The 27,621-nt window shown below is 46.0% G+C and overlaps 1 protein-coding gene across 1 annotated transcript in view; it reads right to left on the bottom strand.

Annotated features, from left to right (window-relative positions):
- Positions 1 to 27,621, bottom strand: part of LOC126537088 (cytochrome P450 2A13-like) — a 45,805-nt gene that overhangs the window by 11,116 nt on the left and 7,068 nt on the right. The window contains exons 4-6 of the mRNA XM_072287604.1: positions 25,195 to 25,301; positions 20,053 to 20,357; positions 15,578 to 15,693 (exon numbers count right to left, since the gene is read on the bottom strand). Coding sequence (XP_072143705.1) covers positions 15,578 to 15,693; positions 20,053 to 20,357; positions 25,195 to 25,301 — 528 coding nt within the window. The remainder of the gene's footprint in view (positions 1 to 15,577; positions 15,694 to 20,052; positions 20,358 to 25,194; positions 25,302 to 27,621) is intronic.

Raw genomic sequence — 27,621 nt, 5'->3', positions numbered from 1 at the left:
CATTCTCGGCAGGAAACTAGCGAGCGCAGAGTTTTCGAGAAAAGAAACGCAAGCAAGGCAGATGATGATCATCGTTGTGGGACAAGATAAGCCCTGAAGGGTACAATGTGGGCACGGCGGACCAGGAACTGCCATGGCACTTACAGAAGCCGTGTTCTTCATTGTGCAGCGCCTTCTTGGATTCGCCGTGGTATCAACTACAGTTCATGAGCGTCTCGGCGAACAACGGTTCTGCGATGTACGTATATGTACCTTCGGCGTCGATATGGCGCCTCCTATCTCATCCTCATCTCCAGACGCAACCCTGCTCCTATCCACCGCTTTTGAGCACGACGCTGTGACGTCATCAGTGGTCACCCGCATAAAAGAAGCGCCACAGGAATTTTCCTTCCGTGGGCACGGCGGACCAGGAACTGCCACGGCACTGACGGAAGCCGTGTTCTTCATTGTGCAGGTTGTTTCCGATACGAGCTCCTTGCGTAGCGATTATCGTGATGTTATGCTCCTGCCGTGCCCACGGCGATGCCTTGCTATGGTTTATGAGTGTCTAGTTGTGTGTAAACTGCTTTGCGGCGATGTTGAAGTGAATCCCGGTCCTACACAGGCCGAAATGCTTAAACAGCTATTAGAGGAGCAAGCTGATCTTCGTAACGAAATCCAAGAACTGCAAACGCATTTCTTGAAAACTGAGAAGCTGGTTTTGGAACTTTACAGCATGTTTAAACATATGCACACATAAATCACCAAGCAATAGATATTCCGGAAGCAAACACTCATAGTTTAGAGTCTATTGAACATATGATCATTTTACAGTCTAAAAGCTAACAGGCCTTCAGGATCGAAGCCGGTATTCTAATCTCATCATTCATGGGATACCTGAAATTACAAACGAGACCAAAAACACGCTCAAAGATAAAGTTGTTGAGGATACATTTAATGAAAAATTTAAAGTGCAGTGGGATTGTGTCGGTCATATTCACAGATTAGGAAGGCAAGGTGCGAAGCGACTGGTAATTCTGTATATTCAGAATTTTAATGAAAAGAGAAATACTACAAAATACGAAAAAACTGAAGGGAACTAATATGTTGTATCCAGAATGACTATTCGCAATCTGCCTTAAACAAGCGCAAACTTCCGTAGAAAAGTGCAAGAAACGATAAACTTCAATGAAAGAAGGTCACACTTGTACACGACAAGCTCAAAGTAGACAAGCATACTTTCTTTTGGGCTGAATCGCAAAACAAACGGGTACAGGTTGCAGATAGTCGGCCTCGGCAAACACAATCGTGAATCAATGAGCCTTCACGCAAGAAGCAGCTACAACTAATTAATGTTAACGCTAGAAGTATTGTAAACAAAACATGCCTATTTCGGTAATAACACATTACTGTTATAACCAAAACTTGTCTTCGCGAGGATATCAACGACCAAGACATCTCTCCCCCCTCCTGTTGTGTTTATCGCGTGGATAAGCTTTCTAGGGGGGAGATGTGGCGGTCCTAATTAAAAGTCAGATGCAAGCTGTCGTTTTATACATAATACCTACGTTGGAATGCTTGAGTATTAACGTATCTCTTTCGGGTTATACCCTCGTTCTATTCGGAACTTAGAGACCTCCTGACGCCCCTCCTGAATTTTTGCATGAATTACGGTCTTGTATGAATAAATATTTAAGCAGTAGGAATATTTTTGTAGGTGATTTGAATTTGCCCGGAGTAGACTGGTTGCCCCTTCAGTCTGGGCCACATAATAGTAAAGGTATTAATGTACTATTTGATGTCATGTTAACTCATGGTCTCAGACAAGTTATTTAGCCGACACGTGTAAAAGGTTCTTAATCTTCAGTGTTCCACTTTGTTTTCTTTGCTCGCAAATTCGCTGAATTCACGCTGCTGATTGAGCAGGGGCTATATGACCACTATCTTGTTTGTCTTTGCTTACTACTTGTTCCCTGTGCTAAAATTAAAAAAAATCATCTTTACATTTTGTCAAAGATTATTCTAGCATACATGCGCGATTTATTACTTGGAAAATTGTCGAACTGATTTTGACGAAAATAATGTCAGCTTACTTTGGACCCACTTTAAGGACATGTGCCATTTTTGTCTTGATAAATTCATGAGAAAAATGAAAACAAAAACAAATTCACAAGCAAACACCATCGATCCATCGCAATGTCATTCATATGAAGCGCAATATTAAGAGATTAAAAAAGCCCGTGCGCAGGCAGACTTGACATCTGAAGTGCAGGACAAGCTAGCACTTGCCGTGCGTAGTTCAAAGGATTATTATTTTAACTCATCACTGCCTAATTTTATTCCTAACGATCCAAGTAAATTTTGAAATTACATTACCGAGAAGAAGAAAGCAATATCCCAAATGACAATAAATGGACAGATGGTTACGTAGAAGATAGAACTTGCTTCTCACTTTAATGTGTTTTTTCACAGTGTCTTCTCGAATTCCAGTAATTATTCGCGTAACTGCACAGTGTACCAACCTGTTTGATGTAAATTTTATATCATATGCTGGCGTACTCTCTAAGGGTGTTGAACCTAAAAGCCAGATGTTCAAGTAGGCTTGACAATATCCCTAACTTGTTTCACCGTAGATGTGCTGTAACCTTATCAAATTTCCTTGTAATAATATTGCTACGGCACAATATGCGCGATCACGAAAGGCCAGCAGTGTGAAGACGACGACGACGATTAGAAGCTAGCGCGGGCTGTTGCCTCTTGGCCAAGCGCAGCGTATTTTCCTTGTAAATATATTTGTACATAGCTTTTCGTCTGCGTCTTCCTACGTAACATATCTGGTGGAGGTGGACGTTCCCTGTACCTCGTCACGGAGCTTCGCAGTGGACGGTACGTCGAGCCTTCCTTCATGGCTCCCGGCGACGACAACCCGACTCCGCCGGCTCCGACACCTGCTGCCACTTCGACGACCTACATCACTCTCCCCGCTCCCCGTGATCCTGGCGTATTCTCGGGCCAAGATGGGGAAGACGTCGATGACTGGATCAGCCTGTATGAACACGTCAGCCGCAATAACCGGTGGGACCCTACTATTATGCTCGCCAACGTAGTCTTTTACCTCGGTGGCACACCTCGAGTTTGGTATCGCACGCACGAAGATGAGCTCACCAGTTGGGATTCACTTAAGACACAGCTTCGAGACTTGTTCGGCAACCCCTACGGTCAACAACTTGCCGCGCAGAAGGCGCTTTCCGGCCGTGTGCAGACGTCAACAGAGCCCTATGTCACGTACATTCAGGACGTCTTGGCTCTGTGCCGCAAAGTTGACACCCACATGACTGAGTCAGACAAGGTTTCCCACATCCTCAAAGGCATTGCCGATGACGCCTTCAACTTGCTCGTTTGCAACAACGTAGCGACGGTGGATGCTGTTATAAGAGAGTGCCGCCGCCTGGAACTCGCCAAAAGCCGACGTATTGACCAGCAGTTTGCCCGTCTGCCCAACACCCCAGCGACATCTTCCTGTGCCGACGCTCCTCGTCCCAACAACACTGCCGATGTTACCAGGATCGTCCGGCGTGAGATCGAGGCCGCCTATCCGGCTGCCTTCGACTCCAGTCCCACCAACACATCTGCAGTCACGGTCTCACTGATCCAGGCAGTTGTCCGCCAGGAGTTTGAAAACATGGGTCTTCACACCATCTGCTCGGCCCATCGCCCTAATACCCGCCCGGCTTCTTCGATTTCGCCCCGTCCCGCATCTTCTTACCCACCACGTTTCCGCAACCCATCTGAATGGCGCACTGCTGACGACAAGCCTATTTGTTTCCACTGCCATCGAATCGGGCACATTTCTCGGCACTGTCGTAGTCGCTGGAGTTCCCCGAGCCGGCCTACTTATACTGCCTACTCTCGCCCCTCAGGTGGCCCTTCTCGTCCCTATGCCGCACGCTCCGATAATGCCGCCACTGATTCTCCTGCAACGAACCGCCCCTATTCTCGTTCGCCTTCGCCCCAACGACGACAATCTCGCTCTCCCCAGCCCCGTCGCGCCTATTCGCCGACTCCCTTCGGACGCCGCTCCCAGCCGGAAAACTAGACGATGCAGCGCCTCGAGGTGACGCTGCATTGCTCCCTACGCCGCCAAATCCTCTACTGACTTTGCCCACTCATCTGAACCTTCTTGACGTGCAAGTCGACGGTGTTTCTGTGTCTGCTCTCATAGACACTGGGGCGCATTTGTCCGTAATGAGCGCTGACCTTCGTAACCGGCTCAAGAAAATTATCACGCCCGCCACGACGCCTGTTGTCTGTGTCGCCGATGGCGGAACAGCCCCCGTAATTGGTATGTGTACCGCCCGCGTCTCCTTCGCCGATCGCTCAACAATCGTGCTATTCACAGTCATCGCCCACTGTCCCCACGACATCATCCTCGGCTTAGACTTCCTTTCCGCACATTCTGCTCTCATCGATTGTTCCGCCAGTACTCTCCGCCTTGACCTGCCTGTTCTGGATCCTGCTGAACCACACCCCAGTCGCCTCAGTTCCGCCGACTTCGTTCGCTTGCCACCTTCGGCACTGACCTACGTTGACCTAGTGTCATCCCCACCAGTCCCCGACGGTCACTACATCGCGGCTCCTATGCAAGACGTCCTCCTTACACATGGGATCACAGTACCCCATACAGTTTTATCTATTACGGCGAATTGCGTCTGCCTGCCAGTGGTCAACTTTGGCTTGACGACACAAGTGCTGCCACGTGGGATGTCTTTGGCCCAGCTTTGTTCATTCGAGGATCACTCAGTAGCATCCATTGCAGTAGACGACACTTCATCCGATACTCCTCTACCATCGCAGTCGGCAAATTGTACCATCGCTGACTTACGGAAAATGATTGCCCCCGACTTGCCCTCCGAGCACGCTCGTGAACTCTACCGCGTTCTGTTTTCCTACCACGATATTTTTGACTTTAACGATCGTCCTTTAGCCCAAACTACAGCTGTCAAACATCGCATTAATACCGGCGATGCCCCTCCTATTCATCGCCGCCCGTATCGAGTGTCACCAGCTGAGCGTCAAGTTATTCACGCAGAAGTTCGCAAAATGCTTGCCAAGAACATTATTGAACCATCATATAGTCCATGGGCGTCACCTGTAGTACTGGTCAAAAAGAAGGATGGCTCATGGCGCTTTTGCGTGGATTATCGGCACCTTAACAGGGTTACCAAAAAGGACGTGTATCCCCTACCTCGGATTGATGACGCCCTTGACTGCCTCCACGGTGCTCGCTATTTCTCTTCTATTGACCTTCGCTCCGGCTACTGGCAGATTGCCGTGGACGATCTCGACCGCGAGAAGACTGCTTTTGTCACACCCGACGGTCTTTATCAATTCAAAGTGATGCCGTTCGGTCTATGTAACGCCCCTGCCACTTTTGAACGCATGATGGACTCCCTTCTTCACGGTTTCAAGTGGTCCACGTGCCTGTGCTACTTGGACGACGTTATCGTATTCTCCCCAACGTTCGCTACGCACCTCGAGCGCCTCTCAGCAGTCCTGGACGTTTTTCGGCGAGCCGGTCTGCAACTCAACGCATCGAAGTGCCAATTCGGCCGTCGCCAGATTACCGTCCTTGGACATCTCGTTGACGCGAACGGAGTGCAACCGGACCCAGGCAAGATCCATGCTGTTACGCACTTCCCTGTTCCGAAGTGTGTCAAGGATGTGCGCAGCTTCATCGGCCTTTGTTCGTACTTCCGCCGTTTCGTGAGAAATTTCGCCGCCATAGCACGACCACTAACCGACCTTTTGAAAAAAGACGCTCCTTTCCAGTGGGGCGATAACGAGGCCTCTGCATTCTCTCATCTAATCGACATTCTCACAACGCCTCCCGTTTTGGCCCATTTCGATCCTTCTGCGCCTACCGAAGTCCGTACTGATGCCAGCGGTCACGGAATTGGAGCAGTACTGGCACAACGCCAGCGTGGCCACGACCGTGTTATCGCTTACGCCAGCAGGCTCCTCTCACCCGCGGAGCGCAACTATTCCATCACTGAGCGTGAGTGTCTGGCCCTTGTTTGGGCGGTTGCGAAATTCCGCCCATACTTATATGGCCGATCCTTTTCCGTTGTCACAGACCATCACGCGCTTTGCTGGTTATGCTCACTGAAAGATCCTACAGGAAGACTTGGTCGCTGGGCCTTACGCCTCCAAGAATATTCGTATACTGTCACCTATAAATCTGGCCGACTACACAAGGACGCTGACTGCCTGTCTCGCTACCCGGTCGACGAGCCTGACGACGCCGACAGTAGTAGCCCCAACGGCATTTTCTCTGTCTCTGCCTTCGGTAACATCGCCGATGAGCAGTACCGAGACCTATCGCTGCGAGCACTTATCGAGCGTCTGCGCTCTACACCTACCGACGCATCCGTTCGCCGATATGTCCTCCAGGGTGGCATTCTGTATCGAAGGAACTTCCTCCCTGACGGCTCTGACCTTCTTCTTGTCGTGCCAAAACAGCTACGACAGACTGTGCTCTTTGAGATGCATGACGCACCCACTTCAGGACATCTTGGGGTAACCCGCACGTACGACCGCGTCCGCCGCCGCTTCTATTGGCCTGGTCTCGCTCGCTCCGTTCGACGCTATGTTGCTGCCTGTGATCCCTGCCAGCGTCGGAAGACACCTCAGGTGCTACCTGCCGGTCATCTCCAGCCGATCACCGTCCCTGTGGAACCGTTCTTTCGTGTTGGATTAGACCTGCTCGGTCCCTTTCCCACGTCATCTTCTGGGAACAAATGGGTAGCCGTCGCGACTGATTACGCCACCCGATACGCTATCACTCGGGCTCTCCCTACCAGCTGCGCCACTGACGTCGCGGACTTTCTCTTGCGTGACATTATCTTGCTTCATGGCGCCCCGCGACAGCTGCTTACTGACCGTGGTCGAAACTTCCTCTCGAAAGTTATCGCTGACATTGTGCGTTCCTGCTCCATTCAACACAAACTGACTACTTCATACCATCCTCAAACCAATGGCCTGACAGAGCGGTTAAACCGTACTCTTACCGATATGCTGGCCAAGTACGTTTCCAAGGACCACCACGACTGGGACATTGCCCTTCCTTACGTAACATTTGCGTACAATTCTTCCCGGCACGACACCGCCGGATTTTCTCCCTTTTATCTACTGTACGGTCGCGAACCTACCTTGCCCCTAGACACGGCACTTCCTCCTGCTGCGGTCTCAACAAGCGAGTATGCGCGCGACGCCATCGCCCTCGCTGACCATGCACGCCAGCTTGCCCGTGCTCGACTGACGGCCTCACAGACCACTCAGCAGTGTCAGTACAACGCCCGCCATCGTGACGTACAGTTTTCACCTGGTGCGCTCGTGCTCCTGTGGTCGCCCTCTCGTCACGTCGGACTTTCAGAGAAGCTCCTTTCGCGATACACAGGGCCCTACCGCGTGCTGCGCCAGGTGACGCCTGTGACTTACGAAATTGCTCCTGTGGCCTCAACCTCGTCCTCTCCTGTGGCATCTAGTGATGTCGTACACGTCAGTAGGCTCAAGGCCTACTACACTGCTTCCGAGTCCGATCTTTAGTCGCTCCGGGACGGCGCTTTTGCAGCCGGGGGTAGTGCTACGGCACAATATGCGCGATCACGAAAGGCCAGCAGTGTGAAGACGACGACGACGATTAGAAGCTAGCGCGGGCTGTTGCCTCTTGGCCAAGCGCAGCGTATTTTCCTTGTAAATATATTTGTACATAGCTTTTCGTCTGCGTCTTCCTACGTAACAATATTCCAGGCTTCATTATTGCCGTCTGATTTACCGAGTGATTGGAGGACAGCCATAATTGCACCAATTCATAAAAAGGGGGGACCATCTACTTGTTGAAAATTACCGTCCTAATTCTTTAACGCCATCATGCTGCAAACTCATAGAGCATATCATAGCAAAAAGCATGACCGAATATATTGAAAAGCAATGCGTTTTAACCACCTTTCAGCACGGGTTTAGAAGTTGGTACTCGACTGTCACACAGCTACTCACTATAGTTCGTTCCTTTGCATCAACCCTTAACAAGAATGGACAGGTAGACATAGTATTCTTTGACTTCCATAAGGTATTCTATACGGTCCCGCATGATAAATCAATTCTGAAACTTGAAAATGCAGGAATCTCCCAGATGTTTATCTCTTGTGTTTCTGCTTATTTGTCTAACCGGAAACAATTCTTTGAGATAAATGGAGAAAAATGGGACAGCCTTCCGGGCTCATCGGGTGTTCCTCAGTGTCCCCGGTCCTCTTCTTTTTGTTATGTATATTAATAATATTGTTAAAACTATTGAAGGTTGCAAGTGTACAAGTTCGATTATTCGCCAATGACTGTGTACTCTTTAAAGATATTGTTTCTGTTCATGACCAAGCTAGTTTATGTTGTAGTTTAATATTCTTGCATGACGCAGTAGCTGGGGAAGGGCACTAAATAAAGATAAAAGGGTACTACTGCGAGTGACCCATAAGAAACCACCCCTGCTTTATACCTATAAGTGAGATTTATCACCTCTTCATGAAGTCACTAGTTATAAATACCTAGGAGTGACGCTTACTAATACACAATAATGGAACGATCACAAAACTAAGATTTGCGTTTCAGCCTTCAGAAAGCTATGCCTTTTGAGACACAAACTTAAGAAAGCCCCTTTCAAAGTTAAAATGGTATGCTACCTCTCCCTAATTAGACCTAAGCTGGAATATGTATAATTCGGGATGCGTACACAAAAACTAATATCAATAGTCTTGAGAGAATTCAGAGAAAAACGGTCAGGTTTATATTCAACAAATTTTCAAGATCTAATTCCCCCACCACACCTGTGGAAATTAACAACATTGAACCACTCGTCCTTAGAAGAAAGAAACGGAGAATTGAATTCCTTAAACTACTTCGCACTAAGAATTTAGCCCTTGACCCATCTGAATATTTATCGAAGTTATCAACTAGAACTACACGCCACCGCAGACATGATGGATTAGCCCCTTACGTTCCAAGAACGAACACATACAAGTTTTCTTTTTTTTCCCTCGAACTGTAACCAAATGGAATTGTATAATTGAATCCACATCCTAATCAAGTAATTTTGTGGTTTTGATTGTTTTGTCAATCTTGATTTCATTGTATGTACCATATGTCGCCCTCCCTGCTTGGACCACGTGTCCGCAGTGTTTATTAAATAAATAAATAAATAAATAAATAAATAAATAAATAAATAAATAAATAAATAAATAAATATTTTAAAGAGTGTACAGCACAAGGTTACCGGCCCCCGCAATCTCCATAAGCTAGCTATTAACATACAACAAACGTCTGCTGTAACAAAAACAATATTAGGCCTCCCGAGAAGGACTCTTTCGAGCACCAGCGATCCAAGAAGCGCCATTCAAGACTATATAGTTACATTTATGTCGCACAATTGCTGCATTGCCCGGCCCTGGGCCGGCCTCCTGCAGCTGAAGCAGAAATATTCGTTACGTTTTGTTCTCTATTGCCGTGAGAGTAGAACGAGCGTTGAACCCTTTGAGAAAGAGGGAGTATAAAAAAAAAGAAACATTTGACTCTCCTTCCTGACGGAGTAGTAGGCCACGAGGGCGCATTCAGGCATGGCGGGCTACATTTTAGCGAGTGGTTAGGTGCGCCCGTAAGACGTCGATACTCGGCAGGAGCAGTAGCTTTTTTAGACGTGCACCAGGTGGACCAAGAACTGAATGTAGCGAGCAGAATAATATACGCAAGCAGAATAATTGACTGGAAATGCCTGGACAGGCCATGAGATGAAGAAACTTCTCAAAGAAGTACAGGAGTAACTGGAAGTTGAAGAACGTAACGCGGGATAATCAAAAAAGAAAGTGAAAGAAATAGAGATGGTAAATTGGACGCAAGAAAGGCCATGGAGCGTTATAAAGACGGCAAACGAGAACTTACGAACAACGAGAAAGAACAAACGAAAGAAAAACTATACGCAATAAGGCAAAGTGCAGTGCCTTGTTTTTTTTTTCTTTGAGGCCCTAGCTGGCTGCCAGAGGAGAAAGAAAACAAAGAGGAACAAGTTTTCGAAACAGGTTGAGGCCTGCTGCAGGTCTGTTGCAGAAAGAAAAACGCCGGAAACGCACAGCAAACTGTACGGGAATGGCAAGATATTCGCACAGCCAGGAACGTAGAGAATGTCTACCTGCCAGAAGCGCCGTGGGGTTCCAAGTTATTGGAAGCGTTTAGTGGCTCGAGGTCGAGTTAAGCAAGAGGCGAGTATTGTTGGAAAATAAAAGCACAGAACTTTGGTAGGGTAAATAGTTGAGCCCGTTGGTGCAGTACGGTGAAGTTCTGCAAGACTAACGCTCAGGCGGAGTAGACAGAAAAGAGCGAGGCACGCATTGTGCAATCCGTGTGTCGCTCTTTTCTGTGTACTTCGCCTGTGCGCTGTTCTTTCCAAAATCAGAGAAGACAGGGGAACGGGATTCTCATAGCCATAGGTAACTTTACGATATTTATCGGAGTTAGGCAAAGCGCTAGATAACGGTACGGTGAAGCGTAATAGCTCACAGATGCTAGGTGACTGTTTGTCACAATCTAGATATAAAGGTGATGCCGTTAGGCACCATCTTCATCGTAATGAAGGAGTCGAGTAGGAGATGCAAGTAAAGGCTCATTTGTGAACGCTGAAGATAGTTAAAAAATATATACGTAGATCCAACGCCCATTTGGAATCTACAAGAAGTGACGCTTTCGCGAAGCGGTTAATCGAATGCTATGACATTTCCCATTTTATTCCTGCGTGTTTGGCATAAAACAACCTGGCGCGTCCACACGGGCTCTCGGGCGTCCGTACTACGCGATGTGACCCACGCGTCGATCAATTCAAAGAGCTTGTTGGCGTTGGCAATGACAGAAGTATGCGTGCGATTGTGGCTTTAACCTCATTTGCAAAAAGAAAACAAGAAAAAAAGAAAGAGAAAAGGAAAAGCTGGAGCCATTAAGAGAAAGCTTTAGCTCGGGTGCTCCTATCGAAATACATGTAAAAGGAGAATTCCTGTTCCTCGGCAACCACTGCACAAAATTTGACTAGATTTGCTGCATTTAAAAGGAAAACTTAAATTCTAGTGACTGTTGTTTAGAATTTTTTATTTCGGTCGTCAATTTTTTTATAAAGATGGACAAAAATCGCAAGCTATCAGAAAATGAAACTATCGAGTTTACAACTCTGTAACTCATTAATAAAAATGAGATCATAATTTTGTGGATTGCATCAAATAGCACATTTAAAGGAGAAAAAATTGATATGTTGCACATGAATCTAAAAAAAAATATCAGTAATATGGAAATACAGCTTTTGCAGAACCCTTGCACACAACCTGACGAATTCAAGTAAAATATAAATTAACATATCAAATTTGTCCGCTTTGAATGTTCTAATAGGTGCTGTTTACAGAACCGTAATATCTGTTCTAATGCAGAACTATTAATTTGTAAACTTCGTGCTTTTATATTTTTCGAGCTTTCAAGTTTTTGAAAATATTTTGAAGAAAATTCAGGCCTTACATCGAAGTTCCGCTTCCACCAGTCACTACAATTTAACTTTCTCTCTTATATGAAACAACTTTAATTAAAATCTGTCCTGGGGTTATCTCAGGAAAGCGTTTCTGCGTTTTACATGTATTTGAATACGCCGCCTCGGAGTTGGGCCCGAGCTAAAGCTTCCTCTTAACAACAGTTGAGCGAATTATACTCTTAAGCGCATTGGTTCCAAGTAAAGAGCAAAAAGCAATGGCGATAACAAAAAACCTTGCTTCACAGAGGAGCGAAGAGACACAGGCGTTGAAAGGTGGCCATTGTCGATCAAACGAGGCGACCAATAATTAAAGCATGATTGCAGATGTTTAAATATGGTGGCGCCTACGTTAGCCCGCTCGAGAAGAGAAAACAGAAAAGAACGACGGATCAGGATAAACACGTTAGCTAAGTATACTTGGAGCATTGTCAGTTCTTGAGGAGAGGTGGAACAAGGAGAGAGAGAGAGATAGAGAGAGAGAGATAGAGAGAGAGAGAGGCAAAGGAAAGGCAGGCAAGTTAAGCAGAGATTATCTCCGGTTAGCTACCCTGTATCGGGGGAGGGGAAAAGGGATTCGATAGGTGAGAGAGAGAGCAAAAGAATGAAAAACAACAAACAAACAAAAAAGCCCCACCCACACATATACATATAAAAGAGGACTGTTTCTGTGGGCACTGTCACGCAGTCTGCGAAGGCGTTCCTAGTGCTACACAGTGCGATGCGTAGGTTTGTTTGTATTGAGCGGTCTTTAATACCGCAAGTCTGGTGAGGATCAATGCGGACGACCTCGTTTTCTTCTATCAAAAGTGTGGTGCCTGTCGTAGAGAAATTCGGGACCATATTTCGCGCGCAAATTAACTGTACTAAAATGTTTGGATTGTGGTTCGTCGCATGGATCTCTAAGCCAACAAAGTTAGCTGGCGTTTAATGGTGTTGTGAGCAACCAAAATACCTTGGCTTTTGGTTAAGTGCGTATAAGTGCACATTGCTGGAGGGAACGTGTACCAAACCTAAAGCGATATGCGCAACCTTTCATTGCCATAAGCTTTCGACATTTGGCAGAAATAAAGCGTGCAGTTTACTTTAGGCAACAAAACTCTTTTACATTCTGAAAATACTTAATTGTTTCAGGGTTTGCATTCAGCGATTTCACCGAATATTAGCAATTTGGTCATCAACTTATGAGACGATGAGGCGCGACAATCTTTGCAAACCAGTCAGTACAGGCGACCTTGGATGCATGGTGCACCTTTATGTTAGACAAATAGTGTCCCGATACTTATATTTTCGTTACTGTTCTCATCTATTATTACGAGCATTCATGCAGGTGGATCTCGTCAACGTTTTGCCAAACTTCGGTCATTTCGGCTGATTTTGTTTTTTCGCGTCCTTATTTGCAGATTCATGCGCAAAGTGTATTTCCCAGTGCGTTTCCTGCAAATTAGAATCTCAAATGAATATCTGCTCTCTATGTCACGGAAAACTGCATAAAGATATAATCAGTATGCTTTTTCTACCTCCATTATATCGCTCGCTATGCATCGGCGCATCTGGACATGACTTGCTTGCATGAGTCAATAAAATGCCTATTTCTCCACGCCCCAAAGCGCTAGAAAGTTTCAGATAAGGGGACTCAAGCCACACGGAAGCGTAGAAAAAAATACAAACAAACAAACAAACAAACAAACAAACAAACAAACAAACAAACAAACAAACAAACAAACAAACAAACAAACAAACAAACAAACGAACGAACGAACGAACGAACGAACGAACGAACGAACGAACGAACGAACGAACGAACGGACGGACGGACGGACGGACGGACGGACGGACGGACGGACCGACGGACGGACGGACGGACGGACGGACGAACGAACGAACGAACGGACGGACGGACGGACGGACGGACGGACGGATGAACGGACGGACGGACGGACGGACGGACGGACGGACGGACGAACGAACGAACGAACGATGCGAGCACAAAGAGCGCGAAGGACTCACAATGGAGTTTGCGTCCCCCACGCTTGGATGAAGGTCGCGCCCCATAATCTAAAGCTCTATATTCTCCCATAAAGTGCACATTGGCAACGTTACCCGTAAAGCATGGTTGTATAGGTGTCTTTGTATCTTCGATTAATTGCGGTCTCTACATGTGATGTAAATAGGGCCCTGCTTTATTAGCCACAGGGACGCCATCACACTTTAGTATCTTCTCCAAAGGATCTTAAAAATAGATGTTTAAGTAAATTATCATACCGAACGATGTCTCATGTCATCTAAAAGAGATTGTCTTTTGACTTGATGCTACTTATGGGGCTGCACAGTTTAAGGAAAACTTGCATGTTAGGTGGAATGAAGAATCATTGTATCTTCGCAGTCACTTCGCTTAAATTGAATTGTTAAAACGCATTTATGATCAAAGACACTTCTCACCGTATACTGGTATGCTCTGTTGATGAAGTATATATATTTTCCCACGTTTTAGAGAACTGTTTGTTTTGTGCTTGATCGCGGCTATGGCTGTACGCTCTGCCATATGTAATAGATACCATGAAAGTTAAAAAATAAGAAAGGGAATCTTGCCTAGTGGGTAGAGCATTGGGTTGCTTTGCTGGGGCGCCGACGTTCGATCCCACCATCAGAACGTAATTCAATTTTTTTTTTCTAGTATGAACTATTCGGCAAGATTCGGTAAGAACTATTCGGCAGTAGCCCCCAGCAGCCACGGCCAGGAAAGTCCGGGAGGGCCCGCAAAGAAAGCTTCGTTCTAAAGACTGTGTTATAGCCTCGCACGGCCTGCCAAAGTCCTTCTTGAATGACAAGTCAAGAACGCCATAAAAGAACGGCTCGGGCTCGAGCGAAATTGAATTAAGGTTTGTTCCTGTGCTTCTGACATGCCGATATTTCAACTGAACGCACATTTACCCTCTAGTAAACTTACCTTTGTCTCCCTCAAGGCCTTGCGTGCGTGCTAAGAGTGCAGTGCTGGAGCGTAAGTTAAAGTTTCAGCAAAGTGTTACCATTAACGGTTGCAGCTTTCGCGCAGAAGTTTTGCTATAGCCTTCAGCGTGACAATTAATGCTTGTTGAGCAAGTTGCGGGTTTGGGAGGCTCGTTAGCTAGCACGTGCAAGAAGGTTGGCAGATGTCCGGCTTGGTCGCCGCAGTTAGCGATAGCGACGTGTTAAACTTGCCTGTCCCAGTGCTATAACCTTTAGCTTCTTCCTAAGATAGCAGAGAGTACTTGGAGCATGGCGTGATAGTTAACATTATTTGCTAAAAAAATTCACATAGGGACATGCCACACACGAACACAGTTGGCAGGCAACAAAAATACTGTACCCATTGCAACCCACCGTGGTTGCCTAGTGGCTATGGCGTTGCGCTACTAAGCTCGAGGGTGTGGGATCGAATACCGGCCACGGCGGCCACGTTCTGACTGGGGTGAAATCATAATAAAGTTGTGGTTTTGGTACACTAAATTCCAAAATTAGAAAAAAAAATGTCTTCGTCGCAGCCGAGCGGCGCAGGCGCGAGAACAGCTGGCATGGCGTAATCGCGCCATATGTGGAGAAGTGACGCGAAAGCTCAGGTGGCGTGATCGCGAGTGAAGACAGGCGCTGGCACAATTTCAATTCACGCCGCCGCCGCCGTCGCCTCTCCCCGGTCCGTGCCTCTGCTACTCTTTACGACACGTGATCAGCTTATCAGCTTCGCGATGCACCCATATTTTCCTCCTTACGTCGACTTCGCCCCCGCCCTCCTCTGCAGATCTTGTCGCTCTGTCCAGCGTTGCACACACTGCTGTTATTCGGTTAGATACACGACCCCGAAATTCCACGGAAGAGACAAAGAAGGCTATCGCTTTAAAACTGCATAGCGTTTTGATGCTGCTTGTGCCCTTGTGCAGAAGTGCTTACGATCAATAGCTGGCACGACTTTGGACCGTTTCGGTATGCTTCACATGCCCCGAGAAAAAGTCGACTCACGCTGAAAATTTAAATTTGGATCCGCCTCGTGTTCTTTGATCTTCCTTAGGTATCCGTCGATGAAGTCACGATTGAAGTGCTCGTCAAGGGTCGCCTTGTGCTCCTTGATTTGTTTTCTGAAATCGGCAGGAAAGACGGGTTCCCATTGGAGCAGTGCCCATAAACGACAACCTTATCGAAGCATCTTGAAAGAAACTCGGGGCTAACTTTCATTCCCGCATTCTGAGGAAGCTTAGCTCAGGGGCAACTCCGATCTTCCCATTAAAATACATATGAAACGCTGAAACGCTTTTGAAAAGACCGCTACGCCGATTCAAATGAGATTTGTTGCCTTTCAGAAGCTTTACGAGCTATATAAAAAGCAGAATTTCGATTTCTAACAAATATTTTCGAAAGTTGCTAATTTAAAAAAAAATTGAGCACAAAGTTAGGAAATCCGTGACTCCGCAATAAATGCAGACATCGCAGTTCTGTAAACTGCATCTATTAGTGTTTCTAAAGCGGATAAATTTGATGATAATTTTCAGATTGGATGATATTGTTACAACTTTTGTGAGGCTTTTGGAAGAGTCTCACTCATAAATTAGATTTATATATTTAAGACTGGTCTATAATAAATGGATTTTGTCTGCTTTAGATGTCAATAGGTGCCGTTTACAGAACTGTGATGCCATTATTTATTACTGAAACGTGGTACTTGAATTTCGTTGAATAAAAAAAAAATGTTTTCTAAACCCACTATGGCCTAACTAAAAAGTATGCTTCCTACAGTCCCTGTGTCCACTAGTGCCGGCAGAAATTGCTTTGCGAATAGCAATGAAAATGTATTCCACGCAGAATCTGGCCTTCAAGAAAATACACGATTCAACGACCTCCTTGACAAAGTCCCAAGGAAACTGTAGAACGTCTTTGACAGCTGCTAATACTATTACATTAAGGAGGTTGCGCCACGAATGCGCTGGGGAAGTGCTGTTCCTAATTGAGCCTCTTTCACGCCAAATGCGGTCTCTGCGTAAGTGTCGGCGGGCATGTATCTCTCTTCAATGACAAGTGAACTTTTCTGGCCAAGGCCCCTGAATTCGTAACTGCCATAAGGTAGGTGCCCGGATGAGCAAACAGAACAGCAGGCAACAACTGAAGACGGCGGCAACAGACAATTGAAGAAGTCGGTGGCGGAAAAGCGATGACATTAGCAATGCAGTGTGTCACTGCGTTAATGCTGTTGCATTAACGTCTGCGTTCATCACGAGATGGATTCTGTCGGAATTCGTCCTTTCAAATACAAAAAAATTCATCAAGATCAGTGCAGTGTTTGATGAGATAAATGATTTCTCCTTTTCCATCTATATATACAGGAGCTCCAAGCTAAAGCTTCCTCTTAAAAGACATGCGAAGCTCAGTAATCCTCGTTAGAAAATGGCCGAACTAATTTGAATGAAATGAGTTGCATTTAAGAGAGAAGACCAAATTGTACCGATTAGGAACCAGACCACTCACGTGGAAAACAGCAATGAATTTAGCGCTGTTGTCCCCTTTTTGTGATCGCCTGCCTAGCGCTGAATTCGTTACGGTTCGGCATGCAGTAGCTATAGCCCGGCAGCAAGTACTACTAGAGACCCTATTTGGGGCCTCAATGTGTAAATGTTTTTGGATAATTTATAAGAAAGCACAATGCTTACAGCTGCGCGACTGTGCACTAACAACTCTGCACAACTCTGCTGCGCGACTCTGCACTAACAAGAAATATAACATTTGTGTAAAATGGATCTTTTATGTCGTAAAAACAGGCTCGCAAAATGCATATTTTACACCTTTCATGAAATGATGGTATTTCTACTTCAGTTTTAGAGAAGTCGTAGTCACATATTATTAACCTAATTTAGAGCGGTGTACAGAATAGCGTATTAAACGTCTGCTCCTTTATTATCCCAAAACATCTCAAACACCTGCGTGGCAGCATGTGGGACAATGACAAATAGCGATAAAAATAGACTTAAGGAAAGTGTCGTTGCAAAAACTGTGCCACTGTTATAAGTTTATCGGGACCAAGCAGTGCCGGGCCATGCAAGCCATCGCAGTGCTTGGACGTCCCATACTAACACTAAGCAGAAACCAGGCTGGATTTTCAGTTCTGTGATTACAGAAGTTTGCCTCACCTGAACAGTTTTGCCATGAATGAGAATGCTGGCTTGGCGTAAAAAGATATAGTGAAACTGGCTGGATAGTAGGGTATTGTTGCATTAAGGAGACCTCCGCCAATATATATTATAGAGAATAAAATAAAAAAAACACATAAAAGCTTAGGGCTCTTCGACTTCTGAATCAAACTAAGCGACTGCAGAAGCTCCGGTTGTTGACCGCTGCAGAAACAATCTAAGTAATCCCAATATGGAAAGACTGCTCGACTAGTGAGGCCATATCCTTTGATACTTGTTTTGATGGCCATTCGTTAAGCGCTTTCCATGGTGGTTTTATTTAACTCGGTCCATTAAACTATTTGACACTGATGCAGCACTTTCTCTCAACAGATCCATGGCATATTGCGTAACATCGTTTAACCAGGTGCTTCCCTGAGTCTTAGAAAGTTTCTCTAGCCCCAATAATAATCAACATCGATCTTCAAAGGTGCGTTTATGAGTCGAGGGAAATGTATAGAAGAGTTCTGACGCATTCGCGCGTCGGCGAATATGAATGAATTAGCGTTTTGATCGATTCAAGTTGAGGAGCAGCAGGAGTATGTTCGGTGGCAAATTTTAACTCGAGAAATCCGCACTATTGGCACACAGGAAACGATAACAGACTTCTAGACAAATAATCTGTTGATATAACTTGGCTTAATATTTTCATTCAGTGCTCCTTGAAGCGTAAGCTAGGCCTTCATGTTCAGATATCGAGAACGAATTTGAAAAAAGCTGCTGAGATAACGCACGAATTGAGTTGTCGAGATGAGATGGACACACACACGCACACGCGCACAGGAATGGTGTTACTCTGTTATTTCTGTGTGTATCTTATTGCTAAGTGCGTCTCGGGATAGGAAATCGAAAACTCTTACCAAGCGAATTAAAGCTTTTTCCAGAACCAGTTTCGAGGAAAGTTCCAATACCAAGCAGTTTAAATCATGTGGAATTTGCCACAAACAGCTAGCGAGAAGGTAATTACGAACTGCGGTGCTTGCAAACAAAGGGAAACAAGAAAAGAAAATTCTGCTCTACCTATTCTGTTAATTTCTGTTAATTTTAAGTTAGTTTAACTTGCCTTCCAGTGCGGTTCAATTTTGATTAAATCGCACTGACGTCACTAAGTACATTATCAGTGTTGAAGCCGACTTCATGCTGACCGATGTGCTTGCCGCCGTTAACCATCTAAGTTCGTACGACTGACAGTTCGCTGTTTAGTTCGCTGAACTTCTGTGAGGATCGGAAGGATGCTTTACTGGTCTAACAAGTTAGCGTGAACTGCAGACGCAACCAGACGCGCTTCAGCTTAATATAATACGAGACTATGAATAGGCAGTGCTGCCGGGCAACTTCGCCATTAATGAAGGGGGCTTGGTAAAGGTGGTCGAATTACGCGGCTCTTGGCACCATTAGCGCCGATGATGAACTCACGCTTATTAAAACTTCTGCGACGGCACGCGGTTAAGATATCGTTTAGCATGTAAAAAAAAATTCTCTGCTTCAAAGATTACAATTATGCATGAATCGGTTATAGATCAATATATTACTGTCAGACTAGGTTGCATTACCATACATGTGAGCATCCATATCATTCTTTTGTAGTTACTGATTGAATGCTGAATTATTATTCTTATATCGCTTGGGTATTCGAAATTATATGGTAACGGTTGTTGTATCTGTTGAGTAAGCTTACATTGATCTTTACGTCTTCTTTTGAGTAGAACAGCATCATGTTGAGAAATATTGGATGCTTCATCGAACTGTATTCAGGAGTGGATACCTTTGTTAGATATGTGAAGTTTAGAAATTGAACCCTCCACTTAGGATTTGAAGAAATCAATCAATCAATCAATCAATCAATCAATCAATCAATCAATCAATCAATCAATCAATCAATCAATCAATCAATCAATCAATCAATCAATCAATCAATCAATCAATCAATCAATCAATCAATCGACCAATAAACCGATCATTAGAGTATACCGTACGATGACACATATGTCGTCGAAACTACCTATGAAATAACATATTACCCTGCGTCTTTGCGCCTGTCAAATATAAAAGGTAATCATTGGTGACCCATATTATTTAACGTCCTGATTTTCTCGTAGTTCGGGCAATTAATCTCTGAAAAAAAAGAAAAAGAGCAGCAACAATATAGTGTCTGAGCCGACTGACAGTCCATAGGGAGGGAGAGAGATAGATTTAAAGACAGACAGGCAGATACGTGACAGATGGAGAGGCAGCTTCGCCACATGTCCAGTAGTTGTATACCACATGCGAAAAACTTACTTGGTGTCCTCAACGAACTCCAATAGTTTGGAGACAATGGTCGTCTGGCGCGTTGAAGGCAATTTGGAAGCAACCTTCAGGAGGAAGGGAGGCAAGAATTCAACCAGGCTACCGGCCCGGATAGCGCTTAACAGGTCGTTGAGAAGGCTGTCGAGGAAACGGCGACGGGGGTGGTCGAACGGGTACCCGCGCCCGTAGACCAGTGCCGAGATGTTATTCGAAGTGCTGGTTAGCAGGTAGTCCTGGAAGGCGATAGGTGCTCCCTTCGCCTCTGCCACTTTACCTATTATGCTCTGACACTCGTCCTGCGTAGAACCAGTAGTTTAGGACATTCAGAGACAATCCTTACATTTCTTTTTTCACACGAAGGCGCGCACAGTAAAACAGACTTCAGGCCGAAAAGGACACAAACGAGCACAATTTAAAAAAGTTTAGGCTTGGAAAATACAAGTATGAGTTTATTATTTATGTGTGGTAAATAAGCAGAACACGAACGGAAACACAATAGGAGGTTACGGTACATAAGTGAAGGAAGGGACGGCGGGAGCAGATGTGCAGATTCTTAAAAAAAAGTGGCAGTTTCGCCCGAAAGGCAAAGCATCGATTGCTATAGCAAATTAGCATACAGTTATACGAAGTAAGGATAGTACTTTTATCGGCCGTATCAACTTGTAAACGTTTGCTTGCTAACTAAATTAACAAGCATGGTGCCAGCCCGCACAGCAAACATGAACACATGACACTCGAAGACCACGAACACTCGATGTCAAAACGCTGGCCTGAGGAAACGCGGCAGCAGCGGCGAGCAAAGTGACCTTCGTGCTGTCTATCGCTTCAAAGCAAACTGAGCGCCGAGAACACACAGTACGCTAGGCGAGGACAGAGCAATTGGCTGAGTGTCCCGTGAAGATTTCATCCATCTTTTCCAAGTAGCGGTGTGGGTGGTAGGAGAGAACGGTCGGGGACAGGCCCAGTATGTGCGGAGAGGGTCGAGATAATCCCCACGCACATGGCAGGATGGGTGGTCGCGACGTTGTTCCATGCGGTGCTGCATTGAGGAGGGTCATTTTCTGGGCCTGCCTATGAGGGATGCATCATGATGGGTCACGGAAGGCTATAAGTGAGGGAGGCTACGCGCATCTCGGCGCTTTAAGAGCCTGCTCAACGTTGCATTTTGATGCTCGGCCAGCTGCGTCCTTGGGCAAAGAAAGTGTTATTTGAAAAGTATTTCCATTCACTTGGCGAAAAAAGTTTGATTGCAAATTCCCAATGTTATTTAAATTTTCGTGCCGAAGCCTCATCGCGGGTACGTCAAGTTGACGTCTCGGATTTCAGTGTTTCCTCGTACTTGACCCCTTTTGGCGCAGGAGCGATTCTCGGAACTTGCCCTGTTGGTTCTTTGGTTTCTTCAGAACGCAATGTAGTACAGGCGATTAGGGACATACAGAACCTGAGTTGACGCTGTAGGATTCCATTATTGTCAGGAATAGCCGGTGTGAGAACTTCTGGGTGAATACGACACCAGTTTCCTGTTCATACTTGAAGCGTGAAGGGCGTCCTACTTTTATTTAAATGTACATCTGCGCCGCAGGACAAGCTTCCCGAAAAAAAGTGACCTGTCAAGGTAAAATTAAAAGTTTTGCTACCGTAGAAGCAGAATGTAGTTATATTGCTGAAACGTAGTCTGATCTAGCTGAACTTAATCTTATTATTTGGGGTCATTAGGTTATTAAGAGACCAACCATGTTATATGCTGGCGCCTAAATGACAACGTTAGTGCTTTTTGTGATATTTTCGTTCTTAACGTGAGAATATTTATGCGTGTCAGGACACTGAAGTGAGGACGCAGATGCATGTTCAAAGCGAAAATAGCCTAAACAGAAAGTATAGCAGACATCCTTGTCAGACGTCCTCTATGAGTGGACGGTGGCCATGTGCTCATAAGAAGAGACGTGCGTCAGCTCCCTTCGCGACTTCTTAGTGGACACGAATCTCATGCGCGACCTATGAGTGATATTACATGATTTGTCCCCTCTGCACTGTGCTTCTATTTATTTAATGCCTTGATGTCTTCGCCATGTTGGTTTTCTTAGATCAGTTTTATGCTATGTATATGAGCGTGTGTACATGAAAGGACGTGTATGGACTTGCTTTCTTTTACTCCTTTGCTTTTGCCTCCGTGTAGCGTACTTGGCATTTTAGATTACCCACCTATAGAGTCCATTTTTCTACACTTCAAAAATTACCGCAGAACTTATTTCACGATGACTGTCGATGCTAATGCAATTAGCATTTGAGCAGTGTAGCGACACACAAAATTTCTGAGGTCACGCTTATTGAAGATCTGCGGTAGTCATTGTGAGAATTACGTTGCTTCAGCTATATGCGTAATATCCTGGTTTTGCCTTACTTTACTATGGCACTCGCGTGCCAAGGCCCCCCCCCCCCCCCCCCCATGAGTACAGCGGGATGGCGACAACTGTATGACGCCGGCGCAGCGACGACGGTGGAATGACGAAAAAAGAATAACGTCGACGGCGCGATCCCAGCGGTATTACGACGACGATATGATAACGGATGCATGATGACTGCTGTTTCATGACGACGCAATGATGACGATTGCATGACAAGAGCGAATAATCACGATTGAATGACGACAGCCTAATTGCAATATAATGAAAGAAATATGGATTGACGTCGATGGGCTAACGAATGTGGTATGGCGATGATGACAGGGTGACAATGAGATAACGTTACTGAAGTGATGACGATCATAAAACGACAGCGCGATAACGGCTGTGTGACAATGATGGCGTGGCGACGACGGCACGACGATAGTCAGACGACGAAGTTAGAATAACGACGATGGAACGGTCCTGATGGCATCACGACGATGGTATGACAACGAATCCATGGCGACTGCTGCATGATGACGGCACAATGACGATGGCGTGACAACGATGTGAGCATCAAGGGATGCGACGAATATATGATGACAACGGCGGGGAGATGACTATCACGAGGACTGTATGATGACCACGGCTTGACGAGAGTTGGATGGCGAAGGTCGAGTGACGATCACGGCAGGACCACGACAGCATGACGACGACGATATGAGAACTGCGCATGATAGCGACTGTCTCATGATAGCGTATTGGCGATGATGGCTGGATAATTGTGGTAGTGTTACGATTGAAAGACGACCGCATGATTACGATAGAATGGAAGTATTCACGATGATGGAATGACGAGGACGGTACGACACCAATGGTATGATGCTTCTGAAGTGGTAACGATAGTAAAACGATAGCATGACGACGACAGTATTATGGCACTGGTATGGCGACGACTGCGTGGTGACGATGACATGACGAGAGTAGGACGACGAAGCTAGAATGACGGTGATGGAACGACAGCGACGTCATCACGATGACGGTATGACATCAAATGCGTGACGACGACTGAATGACGACAACGCAACGGCTACGATGGAATGACAGTAGTGTGAGAACAATGGAAGGAAGACGAGCGTATGACGATAATGGTGCGTGACGTCGACTGCATCACGAATATTATGACGATGATCGCGTGACGACGACGGCATGATGAGAGTCGGATGAGGAAACTAGAGAGGCGATAATGGAACGACCACAACGGCGTCACGACGGCAGGGTGACAACGATTGTATGATGACTGTACGACGACGATGGGGTTCTGACAACTGCATGAAAAGAGTCGAATGACAAAATTGGAATGACGACAACGCAAAGACCACGACGGCATTACGACCATGATCCCATACCTAGTGGTCCAAGCTGTTAGGCAACTTCGGCCACTGGGTCGGCCTAGAAATTTAGAACTTGTTGTTGGGCGAGTTGGTGCACCTTAGCAAAAAATTTTTTAACTGCGCGAATAAACGATCACAGAGAGACAACACAAGGACTGCGCCTGTCCTCGTGTGCTCTGTCTGTGATCGTTTCATCGCGCAGTTAAAAAAATGTTTGGTCGGCAACGACGACGACATGACGATAGCGAGATCACGAAGTTGGATTGACGACGATGGAACGACCACGAAGACATAATGGCCGCGAGCACATACGTAGTAGCCTAAGCTGGTAGACAGCTTGGGTCACTGGGTTGGCGTAGAAGGCGTGACGACGACGGCATGACGATAGTGAGATCACGAAGTTGGATTGGCGACAATGGAACCACGACGAAGACATAATGGCCACGAGCACATACGCAGTCGCCTAAACTCATAGACAGCTTGGGTCACTGGATCGGCGTAGAAGGCGTGACGACGACGGCATGACGATAAGAGATCACGAAGTTGGAATGACGACAATGGAACGACCACGAAGACCTAATGGCCACGAGAAGATACGTAGTAGCCTAAGCTGATAGACAGCTTGGGTCACTGGGTTGGCGTAGAAGGCGTGACGACGACGGCATGACGAGAGTGGGATCACGAAGTTGGAATGACGGCGATGGAACGACCACGACGGCACCCCAACTACGAGCAGAGAGCTAGTTGCCCAAACTGGTAGACAATATGGGCCAAAGAGTCAGCGCAAGAGGCTAGATAGATAAATAGGTAGTCTCAAAACGCTTGAAGAAGGCAAAAAAGGCTAATAACCATAAAAAATTAATATGAGATTAGCCCGCACAATGAGATACAAGCTCATGGCTGTAGCGGTCGCTTTAAAAACGATCATAAGCTCTAGCCTCGATTTAACAGCCGTATTTTTGCAGCGAAGCTGTATATAGCTGGAAAGACGGGATTAGTTCGCGTCCGTCGACAGAAGACTATCATCGCCAATGCTCATACTTAATGGCTCATACATAAGAGTACTGTTGCGCAAGCTGCCGCAGTGACGCCAGTTTGCGACGTGAGGTGTGACGTCCCAAGCCTAGCCACTGATTTCAATGTTGTTGCAGCACGGCTACGGGAGGCGGCGAACTGTCAATATTACCAATACTCTAAAGCCATAAAGCACCACACCCCCCCTCAGCAGTTGTAGTGGTGGTCGTCAACAGCTTCGCTGGACATTCACTTTCGCAGGGCCTGAATGGCGAGTTTTTTTTTTTCAGTACAAGACACCTAGCGCGTTGGACGCCGGCGTTTTTGCAAGAGATACTTACCTTTACGTGGTCCTCCATGGAAGTCTTGCCGTAACCAAGATTCCGGAGGACGTGAAGACAGAACCTCCGGTTGTGTTCCCATAGTTCGCCGTTCATCGTTGCCACACCTAGTCAGGGAAATTTTATGCACTTATAGAAAGGTAGACATTGTTTGAATGCATGGTCACTTGAGTTTCGGGGATTCTGCATTTGACACTGATCTTGGAAATAAATTCGACTAGATCAATGAACGCCTCTTCTGTCTATGAATGTGCGCTATTGTACTCTTATTTCGTATTGTATGTTATGCTGAGAAGTGCTTTCGATAAAAGTAAGTCGAATTGTTGCGATATTTGTTTACGCTGACCAGCTCCGACCCGCAAGAGCAGTGACGGCTGATCCGGCGGGCACGTGGAGTGGCGCGAGCCAATGGGGCCCTGAACTAAGGGCTCCACCCAACAAGGAAGTCACCCCATCACATTACAAATAGATGTTTTCTCTCTCTCTCTCCCTTTACGATGTTGATTATGGTCAAGGTGCTTGTGTTACCATGTTACCAACCTCGAACTGTATAGGGAGAAGAGAGCTTTGTCAGGCAGTTGTATGCCTTTAGTCTTTGTCTCCTCTCGTTTCTACGAGAAATCAATAAATCAAATGAAATCAAATAAAAAAAACTCGCCCGTCAAGCGTCCTGGATAGTGCGAAGTTGGTCTGTAACGTTCTTTTTTTCCCGCGAAAAGCGTACATAAATGTTTGAACTTTCGTTCGTCTTATAATGCGCCACAATCATTTTTTCTGTTTAACGGCCGATTTACTAGCCTCAGTCAGATATTAAAGCTAAAAGAAAGTAATCCACTTGAATGCCGCACAAGGGAAATCCTACAAGGAAAATTCATACGGGTTTCTCAGAAAGATGGCATCAGAGTTAAACATTCATCGTGGTCCGGTCATAGAATCCTGTACGAGTGCCTTTTTCGGACGGTTGCTCTACCATATGAGCTAACCATCAGGCTAGTAGATCGGAGAGCGAGGCCAAGTTAATCGATAACTCGGTGCTCAAGTTACATTCAGTATGGCTAATTAGTTCTGTGGAAACCCGCAAGTTGGAGGAAGGTTCTTCAAATGGAAACATTGTCATCCACCTGATTGTACGACTAGCCCCAATGAGGTTATATACTTGAGTAGCATGAAGCGACAAAGGAAACGTACGAATACATTGCGGGCTTCTGCCGAACTGATTTGCCTTATTCAGTGTCCCTGGGCTTCGAATTCTCTGCTAGCATAATGGTTAGTGCAGATGGTAGAGCGACCGCTCTGAAAAAGCGTTGGTTCCGGGAATCCTGGTTTCGATCCCTGGACCAGGATAAAATTTTCTTGGATTGCGAAGCTTTCTTTCTGAGAAAGCTTTGTGGATGTCCTTTGTAACTTCGTGCTACACTCAGGTGGATGAAAAATTTTCCCTTCCATGATCTTTCCTCCCCCTTGCGGGATTCCGCAGAACTAATCTGCCAGATGCAACAGCTGTCTCATAGTATGACGCTGCTTGAACTGAATTTCAACTGCTTGAATTTCAATGTGGTATTGTCACCGGCCTTTTGGTTCTACATCGTTTTAGTGGATGTCTTGCCGAATACTGTAATCCAGAAATATAGCTCAAGTGATGTTGATACAAAAGCATCACATGGCCTATCGAGAAAGATAGCCGGCGTATGTAGTAGTGAAACGGCAGCTAAATTCCCATTGGCTGCGACGCCACATCGCGAGCGCGCCTTGACGTAGCATATCGGGCGAAACTGTATTACGTGAAGGGAGAGGGCATTGCTGCGACGCCACGTCACCTTCGCTCTCGGAAGCCGGCGCGCAGTCCGTATCTCTCTCTCTCACCCCCAATGGGCTTAGCTGGTGCGCGCGCCTGCCGGCGTTGGTTGCCGCTGCTGCTTCCTCGGCCTCTCGTCGCGCAGGACGCCGATGGCATGCAGCGTTGGCCTCGCAAGCTGCTACTGCTTGCTGGCTCGGGTAGCACGTAGTGCTATGGTGCATTACTCGCAGCGCAAAACTTGAAGGACCGCTCAGCGGCTTTCAACTGAACATTAATGCTTTCCCATTCACAACTCATAAGAAGTGTTTAGGTGTCCTCGGATTTTTTTTCTTCGGTTTCCTTTGGCGAAACGTTGTTTAAAGAGCCGTGATGCGTTGCGCGTGCTGCTCGTGCGTCTAACAAAGAACTTTAAGCTTATAGGCCAGTAGTTAGCGATGTATAGGGAAAATAACAGAATGACCTAGCTTAGATAGTACGTGGAAGGAGAAAAGCTCAGCTAGACGGCATGTTCAGAAATGTTTATTTATTTTATTTATTTATTTATAGAGTACTGCGGACAAGACGTTCAAGCAGGGTGAGCAGAATACACAAGATTGTATACACAGTTGAACAGGATGAAACAAGTGTGT

The sequence above is a fragment of the Dermacentor andersoni genome, chromosome 4 (genome assembly GCF_023375885.2).
Source record: "Dermacentor andersoni chromosome 4, qqDerAnde1_hic_scaffold, whole genome shotgun sequence".
NCBI lineage: Eukaryota > Metazoa > Arthropoda > Arachnida > Ixodida > Ixodidae > Dermacentor > Dermacentor andersoni.
Note: the sequence above shows the minus strand (reverse complement) of the source record. Positions and strands in the feature narration are given on the sequence as shown.